A 22,359-nucleotide genomic window follows, 5' to 3' on the forward strand; every position below is an offset into this window, starting at 1 on the left:
TATGTAATTAAAACATTAGTGTACTGTTTATAGCTGTATTGTAAAGAACAATTTATTTTTGTTTATTTTGAGGAAGTTGCTTTTTTTGTAATTATCAGATAATGAAAAATTTTAGCAGAGGCTGAGTCCTTGCAAGTCAGAGTTATAAATATATTTTAAGTGGATATTTATTGAGTACTTGTTAAATGCAAAGTAAGATTGTAGTAGGTGCTAGATTAGGGTAGGAGAGGAAGGAAGGTGTCAAAACACAGAACTCTAAGGCATGGTCCTCCTCCCAGTGAGACTACTATCTAAGTGGAGATGTACATGCATATATACTCAAGGCACTTATTAATCACTTAGGAAGTACTAAGTACTGGGTTAAGCTCAAATACTCAAACTGGTCTGTGATTTACTGCTCCTCAACTATAACACTCTATCTCTTTACTCAGTACATTTTTCCATGCTGCCCCCCTTGCCTGGAACTCTCTTAATCTTCAGCTTCCAGCTTCTCTGACTTCCTTCCAGCCTCAGCTACAGTTTCACCTTCTGTCAGTTTTCCTAAATCCCATGCCTCATTAATCTTGGTGCCTTCCTGTACTTCCAAATTATCCTGTTTATTTCTTGTTTGTAAATAGTGATTTGCATCTTATCTCCCTCATCAGACTATGAACTCCTTGAGAATACAAACTATTTTCCCCCTTCTTTCTATCCTTAGCACTTAGCACAGTTCCTGGAAAATAGTAAGTGCTTAATAACTGACTGCCCATCAGTGTATGCAATCCTTGATGCTTGTCCATCTTATATGACTTTGGCCTATAACTTCCCATAAATCCCACCCCCACCACTCCATCTACCATATTGGTGCTTCTTTGTTTTTTTGGATACCAGGAGGGTACTAGTGGAGTATGAAGGCTATCAGGAGTTCTTCAGTCTTTAAAAGGTGTGAATTTTTACAAAGTTGTTGTTATAGTAGAAAGTATTCCACTGGTTCTGCTCCCTTCCTTGGGAAGTTGAGAATGGACTATAATTGGGGATAGAGGTGCTTTTCTATTGAATTGGGCAAATGAAAAATGTAAGCTTTTCTAGATTTGATCTAGGTACCTAACTCTATTTTCCCTAATTTCTTGCTGTAGCTCCCTGAGCCTATGAGGAATGAACCACGCTCTGGATGATGCCCCTTCCCAAAATCACCGTGAATATGCCTTTCCACTGGTGGCACGAGCCACAACTGTCACCCAGGTTCCCCCAGCCAAGACGATAACCTTCTTCAAGAAAGGAGACCCCCGCTTTGGTGGAGTTCGGATGGTTGTCAACCAACGCATGTTCAAGAGCTTCAATGCCCTCATGGATGAGCTCTCTCACCACATTCCCCTATCATTCGGTGTCCGCACCATCACCACACCCCAAGGAGTACATTGTATTAACTCTTTGGAGCAGCTGGAAGATGGGGGCTGTTACATTTGTTCTGACAAGAACCCTTCCAAGGCCCTTGGTGGGTCACATAAGCAGTCAACAGCATCCTCAACAAGTGGCTATCCCACCCAGAGGCTTGGCAACTCAGAAAGCTGGCAGGAGACCCCACCCTGGCAGGGCCCTAATGCCCCCAGGAAGTTAACTCTGGTAAAGAATGGAGATATTGGGTTTCGGCGCTCCTTGATTCTGAGTCTGAAGAATACCCAGAACCTAAAGGCCTTCCTCAACGATGCATCTGAGGTTTTGCACTTCCCAGTAAATCACCTCTACAATACCGATGGGAGTAAGGTAAGGTAAACACCCGTGTAGCACCTTGGTAGTTACAGAATAGTGTCTTGTTCTTTGGATTGTCAGAGTCCATGAAGCTGATTTGTTAGAAAGGAGAGTTTTCCTAGAAGAAAAAAGCCTCACAGGAAGCAAAGGAAGTTTGCAAAATGGTGAAAAGAGATTTGCTAATTGACAAATAAGCAAAAGTTATGACTTTCACTGGACTACTGGCTAAAGAACACTCACTCTCATTGCTTAACACCTCTGAATCTCTAGAGGGCATAGAAATCTTTCCCCAGACACAACTGGGTTTCTTTCACTTTTGGTCTGATAGTAGTACTTGAGAAGATCTATGGTCTCAAAAGCTTTTGGCTTCTTAGTAGATGATTTTTATGAGTTACTATAATCAAGATGATGGATGATGAGGCGACCTAATTGTCTGGCCATTAGTCTCCCTCCTTTTTGAAAGCCTGGCCCCAACTGACAGGTATATGTTCTGTTTCTAGAACTATACTTGAGCTTTCCTAGATTGTTTTTCTCTGACATACACCCCCATGTCAGAATGGGTCACCCCCACACCATGATAAGCAGCCAGAGCAAGACTTTAGCAGGGACACAATTAGAAAAGGGTTTGTATTGGTGTCCCCCATGTTCTCCCTCTGATCCAGATTTCCTGGATTATCAGGACAAAATGTTTAAAAGGTGAATTGTTCCTTAAGAATGGAAGGGAATTATTTGGTCATTGCATCTCTCAGAAAAGGTTAGCTGTTTGGAAACGGGCAATATCACTCTCATAAAACATACAGGTCCACTCTTATCTGGATAAATGAATAATCTGACTCAAAAGCATTCAGGGAAGGGGTAGCTCAGTGGTGCAGTGGGTAGTGCACTAGCCCTGAAGTCAGGAGGACCTGAGTTCAAATCTGATCTCAGACACTTAATACTTCCTAGCTGTGTGACCCTGGGCAAGTCACCTAACCCCAATCACCTCAAGGGGGAAAAAAAAGCATTCAGAGAACATCCTGCTGAATAAGTAGAGTCACAGACCCTTCTCTTGCCTCAGACAATTCCAAGGTAAAAACTCTCCTGATTGAGGGAAGAATAAAAGGCTTGCTTTGTTAAACAATTCCCAAGAGTTGGCAATCCAAAATGAACTCTTAACAGTTCTGGGACCAAAGAATGTTAGAGTCGGAAGGAACTTTAGAGGCCATCTACTCCAGCAATTCTTGACTTGGAGTCTGAATTTTTTTTAATTTAAATTTTATTTTATTAATAATAACTTTGTATTGACAGAATCCATGCAAGGGTAATTTTTTACAACATTATCCCTTGCACTCGCTTATGTTTCGATTTTTTCCCCCTCCCTCCCTCCACCCCCCCCCAAGATGGCAAGCAGTCCTATAAATGTTAAATATGTTGCAGTATATCCTAGATACAATATATGTTTGCAGAACCGAACAGTTCTTGGAGTCTGAATTTTTAAAAAATATATATTTTGAAAATGATTTTCAATATGATTTATTTCCTTTGTTAGCCTATATATTCTAGTATAAATATTTGAAAATATGATTCTGACAAGAGGTTCATAGACTTTTATCAGGCCAAAAAGGTGAGGAATCCTTGAACTACTCCAACAATTTAGTTTTACAGATGAAGAAACAGAAAAAGTGAGCAGCTGAAGTCACACAGCTAATTAGTAGTAGAATTATAGCGGAAAGAATATTATGTTTGAAAGGCTTGAGTTTAAATCCTGGAGTTTGAATTTCTGCCTATAATCTGATCCTCATTGTAAACTGGACTCTAAATTAATGACCTTAGAAAGCCTAATGTCCTATGTCTTGGGGTAATGTTTAGTCTTCAGAGTCTTAGCTTGGTAATATTGGTCAATGGCAATATTTGTTCGCCATAAGGAAGAACAAAAGGAATTCTGCACATTCATGTGCTCCAGAAATTCATCTGGAGACTTAGAAAGGCAACCGAGCACTTCCATATTCTGGGATCCTGGCCCACTTCTCTGATTTAGTAGGCAGGAAGAAAAGCACATAACTGACACAAACCCTCTTGCCATTAATAGACAGGAGGACATACAGGGACCACCCAAGTTAGATCGATCTTTTCCAAACATAGGAATCTGCTCACTGAAAATGAACCCTAGGAAGGATAGCCTGAAAGATTAAGGATGGGATGGGAGGAAGGATTGCAAGTAGCTGGGCAGGAGTATCAGACTATATATATCAGCAGAAGCTGATGAGCATAAATTCTGAGCCTTAAGAAAGGTAATTAAAGGACAGAGATCAGCTTCCTTGTGTCTTCACCAAGGGAAGGGCCAGAGGATATGTGCTTTAAACAAATACAAAAGAAAATAAATCAATTTCAAAGCCTTGTCATGGTGGCATTGAGGTAGTGGAAGACCCCCAAATGGGGGCTGTGAAATCTTTTATTCCCTTGGAATTTTTAAAATAATATCAACACCTTTAGATTTTGAAGAGTAGAAGCATGGCCCTAGATACAAGGCTGTGGTTCACAGATCTTCTCAATTCAAATTCGACAAACTTTTAAGTACTTCCTATTTACAAAGTATTGTACTAGGCTCTGGAAACAAGAAGGCAAAAATGAAAATAACTTACATTTTGCTGGAGGGGGAGATGAAACATGCACAGAGAAATAGGTACCAGATGGGGCATTCAGGGAAGGCTTGGAGGAGCTGGTGGTACTTATATGGGACCTAGAAGGAAGTTAGGGATTCTTAAGTGGCAAAAGTGAGGAGGGGCGATTTCTTTAAGAAATGAGTACGGATAATAAATAACCAATTAGCTTCATTTCCAGACTGTGTTTATATAGCTAGTGACCAAAATAATGGTTTCTTGGCCTTCAGTTTTAGAAGTAGTAAAACAATCTATTTTCTGACAGTTTAGAAGTGACTTTCCTCTAAGCTAGGAACAAGGAGAAATATCTCAAGAAAAGTATTCACAACCAAAGAACATTGTGATTGGCTTGAATGTAGGACAGACATGACATCTAATGAAATCTGCATCCTCTTCAGGTGGAATCCCTACAGAGTCTGCTACAAGGCCCTTCTATTGTGGTGTGTGCTGGACAAGAGCCATTCAGACCTATGGCGGTGGAAAGCTCCAGGAGACATTTGCCTGAGAAGTTGCCAGGACTGACTTCAAAGAAAAGCAATGGTTAGTTGATGCGCTATTCCTTCTCCAATCCCAATATGTATACACAGTTTTGCTATGTGACCTTGGGCAGACGGGCCTCCATTTTCTCATTTATAAAATGAAGAGTTTGGATTAGATGACCTTAATGGCATCTTTCAGTTCTAAATCTGGGATCTGGGATCTCTGAGATCTCAAAGCTCCCTTCTAGCTCCCTTTTGTTCATTGTAGGAGAAAGATACCGGACCTTTGATTTCATTAACATTTGGAATTCCTGGATGAGGAAAGCTTGATTCCTCAAAATTGTTGTTCTAGAAATATTCTCATGACATAGTACTAATATGTTGTTGTCATAGGCCCTTATAAAACTGGATGCACTAGAAAATTGACTATTGGCCATTGCTGCCACATCTTTGAAATCTTTAAGATCATCTCTGATTTTACATCATCATCCTTATAACCAGTATTTAAAGTATATATACTTTGAAGCCAGTAAACCATTATATATATATATATATATATATTTTTATATATAATATACATATGTGTGTATGTGTGTGCATGTGTGTGTGTGTATATATATATTACTTCATCCTTAGACACTTTTTCTGTCCCATAGTTCCTATTGTGTCTGCTCTCACATGCAAGCTGCTCCATCCCTGCTAAAAAATGCTCTGCATATTTTTGGAGTTTGGAGAGAATGATTTCTTACACGTGGCTGGAGAGAGAAGAAAAATACATCTCTTAACTGCTTGCTGCACTACTAAGACAGTAATTTTGCAGTTATTGAGATTAGAGAAGTAAAAGACAGAGAAAGAATGACTTATCTCTCTGCTCCATCCAGACTAAAGCCTAACTAAACTAGAAAATAGAATAAGGTCAGAGAGAACATTACTCCTCTGTGCCTTAGAGGACGTGAAAGGATCTTCTTTCTAGATGAAAATAGAAAAATCAAGGTGAGCCTTTAAAAATTAATATTTCTAAAGCACAATTCGTTTCAGTTCAATTCATTAAACATTTGTTAAGTGCCTATTATATGCCAGGCATTGTGGTAAGCACTGAGGATACAAACAAGAAAAAGACAGTAGGAACTTAAGCTAATTTAAGGAACTTCCAATCTAGTACACAAAAGGAAAGTGAAACAGGAGAGTACCTTAGTGTGGGGGGCATGGAGAGCAAACCAGGCAGAGCTGCTGATGAAAATGTAGAGCTATCTGAAAGGTTCTGAGACCTCTATAACAGAAAGCTTTGGGAGAAGTTCATTGGGAACTGAAAAGGTATTGAATATCAAAGCTGAGTCAGTCTTCATGTTGAAACACTCTTCTTCCAGAAACTTTAGTAGCTCCCTATTGCCTCTAGGACAAAATTCAAACTTCTATCTGGCATTTAAAATCCTTCACAATCTGATTCCATCCTGTTTTTCCAGATTGATTGTTTGTCACTCTCCTCACGTACTCTAAATTCCAGATAAACCAGTTTATCAGGTGGTCCTTGTACATGATATTTCATGGGCTACTCTCTGTACTTTTGAACAGGTTTCTTGTGTCCCAGACATGGAATATTGTTTTTCCTCCTCTCTGCCTCATCCCTACATTCCTTCAAAGACCAACCTAATTGCCACCTTCTTCAAGAGGCATTTCCTAATCTCCCTAGCTACTACTTCTGTCAAAATAATTTTGCATATCTATATTTCATCTGTAATTTTTTACATATTTTGAATAACTATTTTATATATTTAAATTTTTACTTACATAAATGTATATTATTGTCCCCCCTCTCACTCTTGTTCCTTCACACAGAATGAAAGCTCCTTGAGGACATAAACTATTTCATCTTTTTCTTTGCATAACATAATTCTGGAACATAATAGATACTTAATAAATACTTCTTGAATTGCACTGAATTACTTGAGTGAAGGAAAGGAACAAACATTTATTAAGTATTTATTATGTGCCAGTGTTTTTCAATATTATTCACTGAACATAGAGGAGCCTTGCCCAGTCCCAAGTTTGGTTGCTACTTAGACAGTAATAGTCCTATCCTAAACCGCTGGCATTGTCTCATCCTAGACCTCAAGTCTGAACTTGACTTGAACTAGACACATCCAGGGAACATAGAATTGTGTTTAAGTTATAAACATACATAAAATGGACTCTTCCCCATATTTCTAACCTTATATACTAGACAAGAGAGCTAGTCAACCAGAGAATTCTGCTAGAACCTTTAAAGATCTCAGCCAGTGTATTTGTAGGGGCAAATGCAAAAGGATCTGTTTGGTATTCACAAACCTTTAGGTACTCTTATATCCAGGGACAATGTCTCCTGAACACATCATGAATAAGAAGCTCCAACTCATGGCTCTAGGCTCCATCTCTAGCTGCTGACTGTGCCCAGAACTTTCTCCCTCCTCACTCTAACCTCTCTGTCTTCTTTTAAATTACACCTAAAATCCCACCTACAGGAAGCCTTCCCCAATCTTTCTTACTACCAATGCCTTTTCAAATTATTTTTAATTCAATTAAAAAAAATTTTAGTTTTGCATTTTCTCTTTCCTCTCCCTCACCCCTCCCATGAAAAAAAGCAAGAAAAACAAAACCCACTACACATATGTATAGTCAAACAAAACAAATTCCTGTATTAATAATGTATACATAACATATATACATATAGACTCTCTCTCTCTCTCTCTCTCTCTCTCACACACACACACACACACACACACACACACACACACACACATCTGCATTCTGAATTTTTACCTTTCTATGTGGAGGTGAAGAGAATGTTTCATCATCAGTCTTCTGGAATTGCGGCTAATCATGGTGTTGATCCAAGTTCCTAATACTTTCAAAGCTTTTTATCTTTACAGATTGTTGTTATTGTATAAATTATTCCCCTATTCCTGCTTATTCCACTTTAATCCTACCTATTATTAATATGTACACTTTACAGTGTATGCATTATGTACGAACAAAAAACTGAGACTCAGAGAGATTAAGATATTTGCCCCATGGCAACAAGGTCAGGAAGTGTCAGAGATAGAACTGGAACCCACAGCATGCTCCAGGGCACTTCCCACTACTCCATGCTACTCCTAGATTTATACATAGCACATGGAAATGATGTTAAAAAATATTCAATCCAATGTCCTCATTTTCCAGATAAAAACAGTTTGCAGAGGTGATGTGATGCCCAAAAGCAATTCAGTTATTTAACATCCAAACTGGAATTAGAACTGGCTATCCTGACTCATGAGCTTTCTCCTCTACCACAGCATATTTGCATATTTCTGTGCTTGAGCCAAGGAATTTAGGAATTCCCAGATATGCTCAGGCTACTCTTTTGATTTGAGCACTGCTCTTCATTTGATTCCCTAGGGAATCTTACTGCAATAAATACCACCATAAAAATCAATTGATAAATCAACAAGCATCTATTAAGCATTTACTAGTCACTGGACTCTGTGTTAGGAACTGGAGATATAAAGAAGCAAACTCTCCATCAATCTAATGATTTCCAAGCACTAAGCTCGAAAGGAAGCCTCTTATTTGTGTGTGTGCCTACAACACAATGTGAATTTAGCCAAAGCATTTGTGCAGCCTCTTTGGGTTTCAGGTAGAATGTATTATATTGAATAGTTCTTCAGGGCCCACCCCACCCCATGTCCCCATTTTTGATGCTTCACCACTCACCCTGTTTATTTTTTCCATTTACTTTTACTAAATGCCAGCTAATTGGGAGCTGAAAGCCAAGAAGAGTGTCATCCATTCAAGGTCTGAATCGAGCAACAAGTTGAGGCAGCTTTCCCTGACATCGGAGAAGTCTTATCCCAATGCCTCTAGGGCCTCTATTAGCAGCGGCAGTCCTATCCCTACAACCAACACCAATGCTTCAGAGAAGTCTCCTGGTGCCATCCCCTTTGGGCCCAATGATGACATCGAGAAGAAAGTTCATGTGAACAAAGATGGCAGCCTCTCGGTGGAAATGAAAGTACGATTCCGACTCCTCAGTGAGGAAATGCTCCAATGGTCCACCCAACTTAGGAAACTGTCCCATCTCAGGGAAGTCAATGGGGATGAACCAGGACTCAGAGGAGTTGCCTTCCATCCTTCCAGGGAGAATAATGTGCAGAGGTCTTCAGAGATGGGTAATTTCCTTTGTCCAAATGAGACTAATTCCCAAGGGCTGGAAGAAGTTTCTTATCTACAGCCACAACCCAAGTATGAGATCTGGAAAAATCCCATGTTTGTTTCCCAGGGACATGGAGCAGCTCCTGGGAGAAGCTCCTGGGTAACCCAGTCTCCTTGCTCAGGGGCCTCATTGTTTCGACAGGCCATCCACCAAACAAAGACTTCTGGGAACAGTCTCTGCACCATTTCTGGTGGAGAACCCTTGGACTGCAGTGCAGCAGGATCCCCTCGTCATTCTGGGACCCTGGAGAGCAGATTACAGTGCCACGCAAAGCACCAGGGTTCAGGTCACAGGAACTTAACCACAGTCGCTTCAAGTGATGATGAAGTGGAGGAAGACTATACCCTCCTCGGGAAAAACAGTAAATCTTGTGGTGAAGAGCCTGACTTACTCAGGAAGAGGTCCCAGAAAACTCAGGAACCCATGGCAGGGAGGGAGTGGCCACCAGATGAGGAGGAGGGAAATAAAGCGCACTCACTGGACCGCCTCAAGGATGGGGCTTGGAATGCCACAGAAGACTCATCTGTATGTTCCAGGTGCAGGGAGAAGAGGATGCCTGTGGCGGAGGGTTGTGGCAGTCCTAGGCAGGAGGGAGCTTTCTGTCCCTATGTGAGAGAGGCTAAGGGAGAAGCCACTGTGGCCCATTATCTACCATCCCTTGACACAGACTGTGACCTGAGCAGGCAAGTGATGCCTCAGATGAATGATGCTCAAGAGGGCTCTTGTGCTTCCCTTGTGGGCACATCCTCCTTAAAGAATGAAGCTCTGGAAGCCAAGGAGGATGCTCACAGCAGGGTGAGACAGGATACCAGTTCTGGATCTGTCCGGAACATGTCCAGGTCAGAGATCAATGGTGAGTTCAGTGACCCTGAGTGCAATTGTGTTCTATATTCTTCTTGTCCTTCAGCAGGCAGTGGGAGCAAAGGATGGAGGGGTCCAAGGAGTGATGGATCCCTCCATAATGTCTCTCACACTTCTACAGCTTATGAGGGAAGTAAAAGTAGTCAACTACAAATCAAGGACAATGGGGATAGAGGGAGTAGCTCCATCTTGGAGGGCTCACCAGAGAGGTCTCTGCCAAGGAGCGTGTTAAGTTCTCCTCTCCTAGAGAAGCTTAGGGTAGACAATCAAACCCCAATTTCTTCTAGAAGTTCATCTGAAACTAAACAGCAAACCGCAAGAGATCCTGGATCTTCCTCTTCTTCTCCTCATTATTTAGAATGTTTATCATGGCTCAGTGATGCTTCCATTAGTCAGAATCATAATTCAGGTCAGAAAAAATTAAAGAATATTTCTAATTCCAGCCAATCAAGTACTAACTCTTTGGAGGAGGAGTCTAGAGAAGCCACGAAAGCCAGTGTTAGCTCTCTGGAGCCAAGATCTTCACACACATCTTCCGAATTCCAAGGTATTATTGAGAAGTCCCTGGGTGACCATCCTAGAGTTTTTCTGGAGTTGAAGAATAAAGAATCTCAGGTGGCAGAATCAAATACCCGCAGAAGTAGCTGCTCCTCCCAGTCCAGCAGAACCCAGCCTTACAGGACTTACAGTGATAAACTGCAGGTCCTACCAGCAAAGGGGAAAAATGACAACAGGGGACCCCGCTCTTGGGCTAGTTCAGCAGCCAGCAGAAGCCTCCCCACTCCCCCCAGAGGAACACCTCACTTCAGAAAAAGTAAACATGCTGCAATCAAGCATCCCTCAAGCAATAGCAAGTGCAATGCTAACTTGGTGGGAGGTGGAAGTTTGGAGGAGAAAGACAATCTTAGTTTGTCTGGCTCCATCACACCTGATTCCAGATCAGTCACCCCAAGTCAAACAGCCAAAAGAGCCAGCAAAGGTGGCCCCTCGCCTGGTCGTGAGAGGAAAATGCCGAGGAAAAATTCTAGAGAAGGGAAACCTCACAAAGAAAAGAGGAATGTTGGCAAGCCAGCGGGTAGCACTGGTATGAAACTCAGTGACCTGCCCAGCACATCTCCAGAGGAAGTTGTTTATGAATGGCTGAGCAAAATTCCAGAAGAATCAATTCTCATGAGATGTGAAATGCAGGATGATAGCCCTGTGACAGCTGTGGAGGGTCCAGAAGAGAACCTGGATGTCACTTGTTCTTCTGAAGTTCCCAGAGAGATGGCCCAAGCCCAAGAGAATGTCTTAGAGAGGAAAGATTCTGGGGGAACATCGTCAGATGAAAACCCCCAGCTTGATGCTGTTAGCCCAAAGGCAAGAAGTAGTCTTACTAAAGAGAGATCTTCTAGTACTTTGGCAACAGTCACTGAGGGCAGTCCAGGTGAGTGTGCTGACTTAGGAGTGAAAACCCACCTGAGGAAGATGGAGGACCTGCCTAGCCCACTGTATAGTTCAGTGCAGATCATGAAAGCCCTGCTCAGCTCTAAGCAAAGCCCTAAGCTAGGTCGTTTTAATAGTTTGCCAGAAGTGTCACAGAGCACAGGGAGGAAGTTGAGTCACTCCGCCCATGTGCTCATCACCTGCCTAGCCAGCCTGCACTTCTTTGATGAAGAACTTGTGACAGTAACAAACCAGCTGACCTACATGAACTCACCCAAGTACCAGGAGCTTCTAAACATCTTCCAAGCCCTTTGGACTGAATGTAGCCCCAGTACAGATGAATCAAGCCCTAAGCTGCAAACTCCAGTGACTGGTGACTTTAGTCCAACATCTTCTTCTGGAGTGGATGTCAGCAGTGGTTCTGCTGGTTCTGGAGAAGGGAGTGTACCTGGTGTGGCGGACTGTGTTCCTCTGCCTGAAAAGATAGAGAATTCCAAGCTGGAGGTCGGTGGTGGCTCTGCTGCTTCTGGAGAAGAGAATGTGACTGGTGTTGTGGACTGTGTTCCTCTGTCTGAAAAGATGGAGGATTCCAAGCTGAAGAGGCAGGGCAGCATCACCTGCCATGACGATATGGATATAGAGAACAAGAAATCCTTCTCAAATGACCAAATGAAAACAGAAGGCCAGTCAGCTGAAGGAGATGAAGAAGGAAGCAGCACTCATGATGTAACCAACAGGGATGAAGCCAATGAAGACATGAAAGAAGAGATGTTGGAAAGTAGCACAGTTATGGTTGATGAAGATGAAATAAAAAAAGTGGGAATGGAAGAAGAGAAAATGCTAGAAAAGGAAATGCAAGAGGAAGAAACACAAGATGAAGTAACAGAGGCAGAAACACAAAATGAAGTAATAGAAGCAGAAATGATTCAAGAAGAAAAACAAGCAGAGGAGACAAAAAATGAGAAAGTGTTCATGGAAAGAATGCAGGAAGAAGAAGGAATACAAGAAGAGGAAGCATCCAAAAAATGTGACTCTGTAGATTCATGTCCTCCAGTTAAAACCGAGGAAGTAACAGAGCAAGTTAGTAATGCCAGTAAAGATGATTCGAATTCTGACAATATTCATGATGGCCAAGAATTTGAACCTCATTCAAAAGAGGTGGCTAAAGGAGCTGTTGTCGTTGCTGAGCAATCTGTGGTCAATACCAATTCAGGGACTGGAGGAAAGAGGGCGTCTATTATCCAGAACACATCACCAGATCCTGACCCACTCTGGGTTCTGAGGTTGTTGAAGAAGATAGAGAAGGAATTCATGACTCATTATGTCAATGCTATGTCTGAGTTCAAGATCAGGTGGAATTTGCAGAATAATGAAATATTGGACCAGATGATTATCGAATTAAAGAATGAGGTGAATCAAAGAATACAAAAGAGTATTGAAAAAGAACTGAGGAAAATCCAAACTAGGGCAGGGAAGAAACTTCCAAAGCCCCCCAAGGAAGCTTTTAGGTGGGACAATTCACTACAGACAGAACAAAGAAGGAGACGTTTAAAGGGCATGCGCAACCATTCCGCCTTCACAGAGCAAAACAAACTACCAGAAAAGCGTTATCTCTCTCTGGCTTTCACTGGTGCCCTAGCCTCCAGTGAGACCCTGGCTGATGATCTAAGAGAGCTAGAAGGTGAGGGAGAGTACTGCCCTTGTGATAGTTGCATAAGAAAGAAGATAACCAGTATGTCTCTGAAGAACCCAGCACCAGCCACAGATGCTCCCCTCAGAAAGGCTTTCGACCTACAACAAATTCTCCTTAAGAAGAAGGAAGAAAAGTTGAGTGAGGGAGCAGAGGAACAAGGGAGCAAAGTGCTTCAGAGAGAACACACAGGTAATGAAGCTGTTGATGAAGCCGAACCAGAGCTGATATCTAATGGCTGCATGGATGAAACTGGTGCAGGAGAGGAAAACCACAGATCCAGCAAAGATAGAGAATCCGACCTGCATGAAAGGGAAGAGCAGGAAGCTAATCATGAGGAAACAATCACTGGAGAAGAAGAAGGAGCAGATCTTCAGAACAGTGAGGATGGAGATAAAGAAGAAAAAGTTGAAAGCGACTTGAAAGAAGATGAAGATGAGAAACAGGATGAGGGAGAGAGTGCAGCTGATGGAAGTGAGAGGAAAGAAACTGGCTCTGTGTCTGAACATGGGGCAAAGGCAAACCCAGAGGGAGAAGCCACAGGTGATGAGGATGGCTGCTCAGAAGCATCTGGTGATGCTGAAGAACTTCAGGCCACAGAGCCAGTCAGCCCAGAGGCTGAGGTGGAGAAGCAGACAGAGTCACAATTAGGGCTGGGAAGCCAAGAGGACCAAGAAAGCAACTGTGAGGAAAGGCCAGGAGAAAGCCAGATTGGTGAAATGTCTGAAGAGAATAATCCTGACTCAGAGATAAGTGATGGGAGTTTGAGGACCGACCGTCTTCCTGTGGCCCTCAGGAGCTCACAACCAAATAAAGAAGGCTTCTCTAGCAACTCATCCATTGCATACTGTTCTCAAATATCACAGGAAGGTTCAGAAAAAGAGGTCTCAAACGGAGACTGTCAAGAAGCAGAAAACTTAGAGGCTGAACCAAACAGAGAAACTAATTCAGGAAACAAGGCTTTTACTATGTATCCTGAAAATTCCTTTTCTGAGCAAGATGAAAAATCATCTTGTTCAGAAAGGGAGTCTACTGACAACCTGACTTAGAACACAAGGACAGACTGGCTAAGAACTCTTAAATTACAGGAGTTCTTGATAAAGCAGATATATTTGATGAAGATTGCTTGAATTTCTACAAGAGAAAGCTGCTAGATTTTACTCACTGGTTCAGTGGCTTTGTTATGTTGGGGCTTTGCCTATGAACCCTAGTGAGACTAATTTCCTTCGGTAAAGAAAAATGACACAGGGTAGTACAAAGAACTGCCTCTAGGGCAGGTAGTGAATCCAGAAAAGTATATTTTCCCTCATTTCTAAATTCTATATCCTGTCATCCCATTTATTGGTTTTGAAGGAGCTTCTCTTACATCGAAATTTCTAAATTGGACATAACCACTTGAACAGAAAGAATTTAACTCAATTGTAGAACTCTCTCATCAGAAGTGTAAATTTGGGGTACCCAAGAATCAGTTAAGCTTACTAGAAAAAGAAACTTTGTCCCTTCCTTTCCACCTCTCCTTCTTCCTTTTTTTTAACTACTAAAACATATATACATATGCACATACACATGTAAGTATATATGTATATGTATTTTTTTAGCTTGGGCTCACCATTAGACTTCGAGTCTAATTTGAGGTGACTTACAGGTGACTTCAATTCAAATATATGGAGGAACTGTAAAAATGTAAATTTCTTTTGAAAAATATAAATGAAAATTAGTCCAAAGTTGATTCATAGCCTACAAACCTAATGTGATCTAAAAAATATTTTTTGGTAATATCTTTGCTCCTCTCCTAGGTAGGGTGTATGCTCCCCAAGAATTGCTTGGCAGTAGGGCCTTTCCCTTGGCCCCATCCCAGATATATATAGTCCTATTATGGAGGGGGGATTTCTTGGACTACTCTTACCAGCTTCTTGGTGCAGGCCCTTTCATTTGTCTGCCATGGAAACTGGAGTTAGTTTACCTATGACCATACAAAATAAGCTGAGGCTTAAACTTTTTGTATGAAGGAAAGAGATTTGGCAGCTCCACTACTGTGATGCACGTTCTAGTGTGGCGCTTCCCTGATGGATAATGGAGAAAATCAAACTGAATAGTTTCCTGGTCCACGAAAAAGCCTTGCCTGATTGCCTCTAGGGGTCTTCACTGGAACAAATGGAGCCCTAACCCAGGATCAATTATCATTTATTTATGGCAAAGGGGAAAGAGTTTGGGGATATAGCAAAGGGAAGGATAGAGGCAGAGAGCTTGCTATATACCACGTCCAAAGCAGGAACTGATTTTAAGTCTGAATTAGTTTGTTTGTTTGTTTTTTAACTCAAAGAACATTTATTTCTCTTTGTGATCATGGGAGAATCCTGTTTTAAGTGGCTCAAAGGGAAATGAATAGTACTTTGCAACCAAGCTTCATTAAAATGGAGGTCTATTGTTACAGTGTAATGGATCCACGTTACAAAGTATTGTTATTGTGGAGTTTTATATTTGTTTATATGAAGCAAATATGATATGTACTCTATATTTATAATCAATAACAAATTTGAAGGGAGGAGTAAGAGTATCTTGCTGGATCTAAAGTAGTGCCTGTTATTCACCCTTTCTTCTTTGATTGTATTTGAAAGCTACATAAGATATTCTTAATAAAAAGTTTGTCAGACTTTTCAAAATTCTGTGTTCGTGATTCTTTGGGACATGTTAAATGAATATACGTAAAGCTATAGTTAAATATCTTCATTTTACAGATGAGGAAACTGAGGCCCAGAGAGAAAAAGCAACTTTCCTGCCTTTTGGCTTGAGGATTGGTAGGGATTTTCATGCACTAGAACAGCCTTTTCCTGAGAGTTGTCGTTTTCTTTTGCTTCAAACCTGTATTTTAGTGGTGAGAGGAATATTGAGCAAAGAAACTCTTTTGGTCAATGTAAATTAGCAACTTTCCATAACCCATAATCCTAAAAAGTTGCCTAGGGTATTGAGGAATTCGTCAACTCACCAGCATCATACATCCAGTCAGAGGCAAGATTTGAATCCAGATCATCCCCACTTTGAGGATAGTTCTGTATCTGTAATGAACATTGCCTTGGAGCAAAAATTATATATATTTCAGACTTGCAAAATACTCCAATTATTAGGAAATACAAATGAGTTAGTAGGAGTTAGAGACAAATAATCTAGTCCAACCATCTCAATTTATAGAGGAGAAAGCCGAATCCCAGGTAGTGACATGTGCTTCTTACAGAGATAATAAATAGAAGAGTTTGTATTTGAACCTTGGACCTTTCTAGTGATCAAGTCTAGTGATCTTTCCACTACATTACATTATCTGTTATGTAACCTTTCCCCAACCTCCTTTACTAGCATGGAACCCAAAACTGTCCTCAGGAGGTATCCAAAATTATTCCCAGTAGACGTCGTTAGCATAGCAGGGAAAGCAGGGCAGTTGAGTATGGGGATGGAAAAGGAACCTTTCATCCACGCTGGAGCTACCCTCCACTATAATTTTTCAGCCAGGAAAAGCAGCTTTTCAAGGTCCCATGTTCAAAACTGCTAGTGTTTGAACATGGGACCTTGAAAAACTGCTTTCATAGAATCATATAATGCTTAAAGAGAATATTATAAGATTAAGTTTAACTAGAAGATTTAGACCTAATCTTACATTTTACTTATGAGGAAATAGACAAAGAGACTAGATCTTATAACATTCATAACACTAGACACCATGATTCATCAAGCTACTCACATAGCACTTCAAAGTTTATTCATGCCGACTCACCCACACCTTTCCTCAACTCTAAAACCAAAGGTTCCCTATAGCTATTCAAAATTGCTCCTGCTTCCTCTTCCCTCTTCTGGAACTCTGGACCACATATTTGTTGCCTTAACATCTACTAAATTGTCACTTTATTAAGATGATAAAGCTTTGCACTAGTGTCTTCCCTAACCTCAAGAGCTTCAATGTGGGGAAATGTTCATCTTTCTTGATAAATCTTGAAGACCAATGATATCAGGTAAGAATAGTTTTGGGAGTAAGGGAGAATTTTATGCTCATACTTCTTGGAAGTTCAGGTGAGGAAACTGAAGATGTCTATTCTGGAGAAGAGAAGACTCAGGGGGACATGATAAGTGTCTTTATTGAAGTATTTAAGTGACCATTCTATGGAAAGGGGGATAGACTCCTTCTGTTTGGTCTCAGAAAATAAGGAAAACTTTCTAATTATTAGAGTGATCTAAAAGAGAAATGGATTGCTTCAGGAAGTATTGGGATTCAATCCAGGTACTATTCTATCTTTCTATCTATTCATGTATATATATGTATACATATACTTATATATGTATACATATATAGAGAGAGAAATAAATATTACATGTGAACCATATATTTGAATTATTGTGCTCTGAAGATGAAAACTCTGTTATGTCTAATAGTCCCAGATCCTGAAACAAATCATCTTTGCTAAAAAGTCTTATTTAAAAATCCCTACAAAGTCTCCCCTACCCACTTTTTATGTTGCCAAGGGAAACCTTTTTCAGGCATGAGTTCAACTGGATGACTTATTAATCCTGTCTAATGCTGAAATTCTCTGACTGTATATTAGAAGAATCACTATACTGGTTGTGCAGTCAAAATACTTGGTTTAAATCCTGATTTTGGCCCTTTAGGCTACTGAATGATCCTAGTTTTTGAACGTCAAGTTCTTCCTCTAAAAGTAAAGTCAGCAAGTTTTTATTAAGTACCTTCTATGTGACAGGCAGCTAGGTGGTGCCATGGGTAGAGTGCCAGGCCCGGAATTAAGAAGACTCATCTTTATAAGTTCAAATCTGGCTAAGACACTTACTAACTGTGTTGTGGGACTCTGGGCAAGTCCCTCCACATTATTTGCTTCAGTTCCTCAATTGTCAAATGAGCTAGAGAAGGAAATGGCAAATGACTCCATTATCTTGCCAAGAAAATCTCAAATAGGGTCACAGAGATTAAGGAACAAATGAACAACAAAAATATGGAAAATATTGTTTTAAGTGTTAGAAGTAAAAAGAAAGGCAAAAAACAAAACAAACAAAAAAAAATCCCAAATCAATGCTTTCTCTTATGGAGCTCACAGTCTAATAGGGGACATAATATGCCAACAACTGTGTCAAGATAAGATATATAAAGGAAAAATCATATGCTGCTCACCTTGAAGAGTTGTTTCTAGAAAGCACCATATAAATGTGAATTATTGTGGTCTGATGATGGAAGCTCCATTATATCCTGTAGCTTCTCAGGTTCTTAAGTAGATCATCTTTGATAAAAATTCTTATTGAAAAAAAAATCACAAATACACTATTTGGGAAAATGTCCATTAAAAAGATAACCAAATATCATACAAGAATTCAAATAGCCCTGCACATAAATATCAAACCAAATAATATTAATGTTATGGACACCACCCAACACCAGAGGGTGATCTGCCTGTTTCTCTCTGTCAGGCTCTCAGGGGATCTGGCAGCCATTCACCTCTGAGCCTCCTCCTACTAGTGGGTTGCAGGACTATGGTTTTTTTTGTATGTCTTTTGCAATCAAATTTGCTTGCCTCATAGCTCCATCCTACTTAGCCACTCCTAGTCTTTTCTCTGAGTGATACCTTACCTCATTTTATAAAAGTATTAAAATGATAAATAATAATAATATAGGATGTTAATAAAGAAACAATGTGATGCTGTCACAAATTGCTTGTAATTTTCATTTAGTCCTCCTCTCCAGCTCCCCCAAGTGGGAAAAAAAATCAAACTTCTTTTGAGTTAACCTTTATTTCTTTTTTTAAAAAATTATTATTATTATAGCTTTTTATTTATAAAACATATGCATGGGTAATTTTTCAGTATTGACCCTTGCAAAACCTTTTGTTCCAACTTTTCCCTTCCTTCCCTCCACCTTCTCCCTTAGATGGCAGGTAGTCCAATATATGTTAAATATGTTAAAGTATATGTTAAATCCAATATATGTATGCGTATTTATACAGTTATCTTTCTATACAAGAAAAATTGGATTTAGAAAGAAAGAAAAAAATCTGAGAAGGAAAACAAGAATGTAAGTAAACAATAACAGAAAGAATGGAAATGCTATTAACATCTATTTCTCAAGCATTTTCCTCAAGTGTAAAAAAATAAAAAAGAGGATAATAATAGCATCTACTTTACAGAGTTGTTATGAGGCTCAAATATTTATAAAGGGTTTAGCACAGTGTCTGGCACATAGTAGGCTCTTAATAAATGTTTGTTTCCTTCCTACACAAAGTCTTCTGTGCAAAGATCTCTGTTGAGGGTGGTAATAATTAGTATTTGTTCTCAGTAAACTACTGATTGGATTTCTGTGATTAAGTTATTGTCAACTTAGACAATATAGAAACTTGAGGTGTGGGAAGAAAAGTGCATCTCCTGGCTGCAACTGTCAGAATACAGCAGAGGGCTGGTTAAAGGGGTTTATGGGTTGCTGCAGCTTTCCAGGAAATGAAACTTGCTGCTTTTAAACTTGTTCCTACAATCCCTCTAGCTTCAGAATGGGCTGCAGACAAAACAGAATTTATGTCTGCATGTTGCAATCTGACTGTCATAAATCTAGAGTTCAGAATGGCAAAGACACTGGCATGGCCTGGCACCATGAAACTTGCACCCTGCCCATTCCCTTTCCCTTCTCAAAATCTGTCCTCATTGACATGTGTCCTCATGTTGCCATTACAGCACCAATTAGTCAGCTGGATAGGGTAGTCTCTTCCTCCAGGATTCACTCAATCCCATTACATAGATTGATAAATAGACAGGAACTTATACAGAATAACTTATTCACCAGCATTTATGATATGTACATTAGCACTGCAATATTACTATAGGTTTATGGGAGAGAGGTGGAACAAATAGAAAAAAACCTCATTATACAGACTAGACATATGGGGATTCTTATCCTTAAAGTGATTCACCCCCATTAATCCTGAAATTTCACCATTCTTTATATTACTATTTGCCAACTGTCATGATTATGGATTTGTTTCTGATTTAGAGAATTTGCCATAAAATCAGAGGATCTGGTACGTCATTTCTCTTGACTTTTCATCTACAATAAAACTAACACACAGGTCTATAAAACTGAATATCCCCCTGATAATTTTTGGCAACACAGACAGTTCAGTGAATCAGAATTCTGAATTCATTGTTCTAAGTACATGAAAGGCTGAACCTGGAGTCAAAACAGTTACCTTACACACTTAGTTCGTGTAATTCCAAGCAAGTCATTTCACCTCTATCTGCCTTATCTATAAAATGGAGGTAATAATAATAGCTACTTCTCTGGATTGTTGTGAGGGTAAAATAACATTTGTAAAGCACTTTACAGATTTTTGCTATTGAAAAACTATCTGTTTTTATCATATTAACTTAGATGACCATGCAGATCCTAAACATCAACTAGTAGGAAAGTATATTGTTGTTTTATGGGTGCCTCACAACAACCCAGTGAAGTTAGAGGTTTAAAAATTATTGTCACCATTTGAGGTGAGCATTCAGAAAATGGAGACTTATCCAGAAAAATGCAGCCAAAAAATAAGGCAGAGATTTGTTATCAGGTCTCCTAGATTCAAGTCCCCCTCTTCCTTCCTTCCTTCCTTTTTTCCTTCCTTTCTTCCTTCTTTCCTTCCTTCTTTCTTTCTTTTACTTTTTTATCTCGGTCTCCATTCTTCTTTCCTTCTGTCTCTCTTTTCTTTCTCTGCTTCCCCTTCCCTACACTTTTTCCTTCCTTCTTTCTATAGCTGAAGATGCCCATAATATCCAGTTCTTTCTTTCAGGTCATGTTGGCCAGAGGAACAGGATAAAAATTATAAGAAAAGAAGATACAAGATGCCTTTCCATTTTTTCCACATAGGGTTCTCCCATCCTAACCCCACAAAGGAAAATTCTCTTTGTCCATTGGCTGACCAAACACCTTTCTTATTCATATTAGTGTTGACTTTCATAAAACAGAAGAAGAAGGCTGAAAAATGAATCTGTTATCACCAACTAGGATAAAAGTATTGGCCTGGTTATCAGGAAGTCTGGCCTCCCACTTCGACTCAGCCGCTAAATAGCTGCCTGATCATAAGGCAAGTTCTTTCCTTAATACTGATTCTTAGTCTCCTACTATAAATTAGGAATAAGAATACTTGCCTTACTTATGTCTCAACATTATTATGGGGATAGTACTTTATAAGTTTAAAAATGTTTTATAAATGCTAAGTTGTTTATACTTACAAAATTAGTCGGCTGAATTATTATTTCCTTTCCCTAGCATTCCTTGACTTTAACCAAAAGCATATGTCCAATGGAGTCAGGACAACTTGAGTTCAAATCCAACTTCAGATACTTACTTGATGTGTGATTCTGAGCAAGTCACTTAACCTATCTTTGCTTTAGTTACTTCAACTGTAATATGTGAATAATAATAGCACCTACCTTCCAAACTTGCGAGGATCAAATGAGATATTTGTAATAAAAAAACTTAGCATGTACCTCATATATAATAAGTGCTTAATAAATATTTGTTTCCCTTCTTTTAATTAAAGTAGTATTAGGTAGGTTAAGTGGACACTGCAAAATTCAATATATCTAAATAACAGGATATTTAATAATCAATTCTCTTTTTTTGATGTACATATATCTGTGCTATTTTACCTATAGACTGTTTGTATGTTAGATTTGAGTCTCTCACTGTTCCCTAGAGTGTTAAAGAAAATAAAGAGGCAATATTAAAAGAATAAGGCATTGGCAATTACACACACACACACACACACACACACACACACACACCCCTCATGATTTTCTTTGTAAATCAAAGAGGCCTTTCTAAGATCTATGTGAAAAAGAAGCTAACCATTCATTATCTCTGCAAAGGACCCTAGGGAGATAGCTCAGGAAAATTCAGTACTAACTATTCTCTATTCCTTATTCATTTTCACAGAATTAAGATGAAAGATTTAAAGATTATCTAGCTTAGACCCTTCATTTTACAAGTGGGGAAACAGAAGCCCTTACAAATTAAATAACTGACCCAAGGTTACATAGCCACAGTTGAAAGCTGAAAGTAGAACCCAGGATTCCTGGCTCCTAGTCCACTACTTTTTCTCCTATACCAAACTGCCTTTGGTTCAGAGCCACTCTCTTACCAAACTGCTACCAACTAGTACCTGGAATGACCACCATAAATTATATTTTTAGAGGAGGGTTTCTTAATCTTTTTTGCCTCACGTATCTTTTGGGCAGTCTGGTAAAGTCTATGGACCCCGTCTTAGAATAATATATAGAATTTAAAAA

At 39.7% G+C, this 22,359-nt stretch overlaps 1 protein-coding gene across 1 annotated transcript; it reads left to right on the forward strand.

The window, feature by feature from the left end:
* Nucleotides 1-1,133: 1,133 nt before the first annotated feature.
* On the forward strand, nt 1,134-15,698 carry RP1L1 (RP1 like 1). The gene is made up of 3 exons (XM_051973580.1): nt 1,134-1,743; nt 4,766-4,907; nt 8,614-15,698. Exons 1-3 carry the CDS (start codon nt 1,135-1,137, stop codon nt 14,097-14,099), a joined length of 6,237 nt encoding a protein of 2,078 aa, XP_051829540.1. The 5' UTR covers nt 1,134; the 3' UTR covers nt 14,100-15,698.
* The last annotated feature ends 6,661 nt before the right edge of the window (nt 15,699-22,359 follow it).

The sequence above is a fragment of the Antechinus flavipes genome, chromosome 2 (assembly GCF_016432865.1).
Source record: "Antechinus flavipes isolate AdamAnt ecotype Samford, QLD, Australia chromosome 2, AdamAnt_v2, whole genome shotgun sequence".
Lineage (NCBI taxonomy): Eukaryota > Metazoa > Chordata > Mammalia > Dasyuromorphia > Dasyuridae > Antechinus > Antechinus flavipes.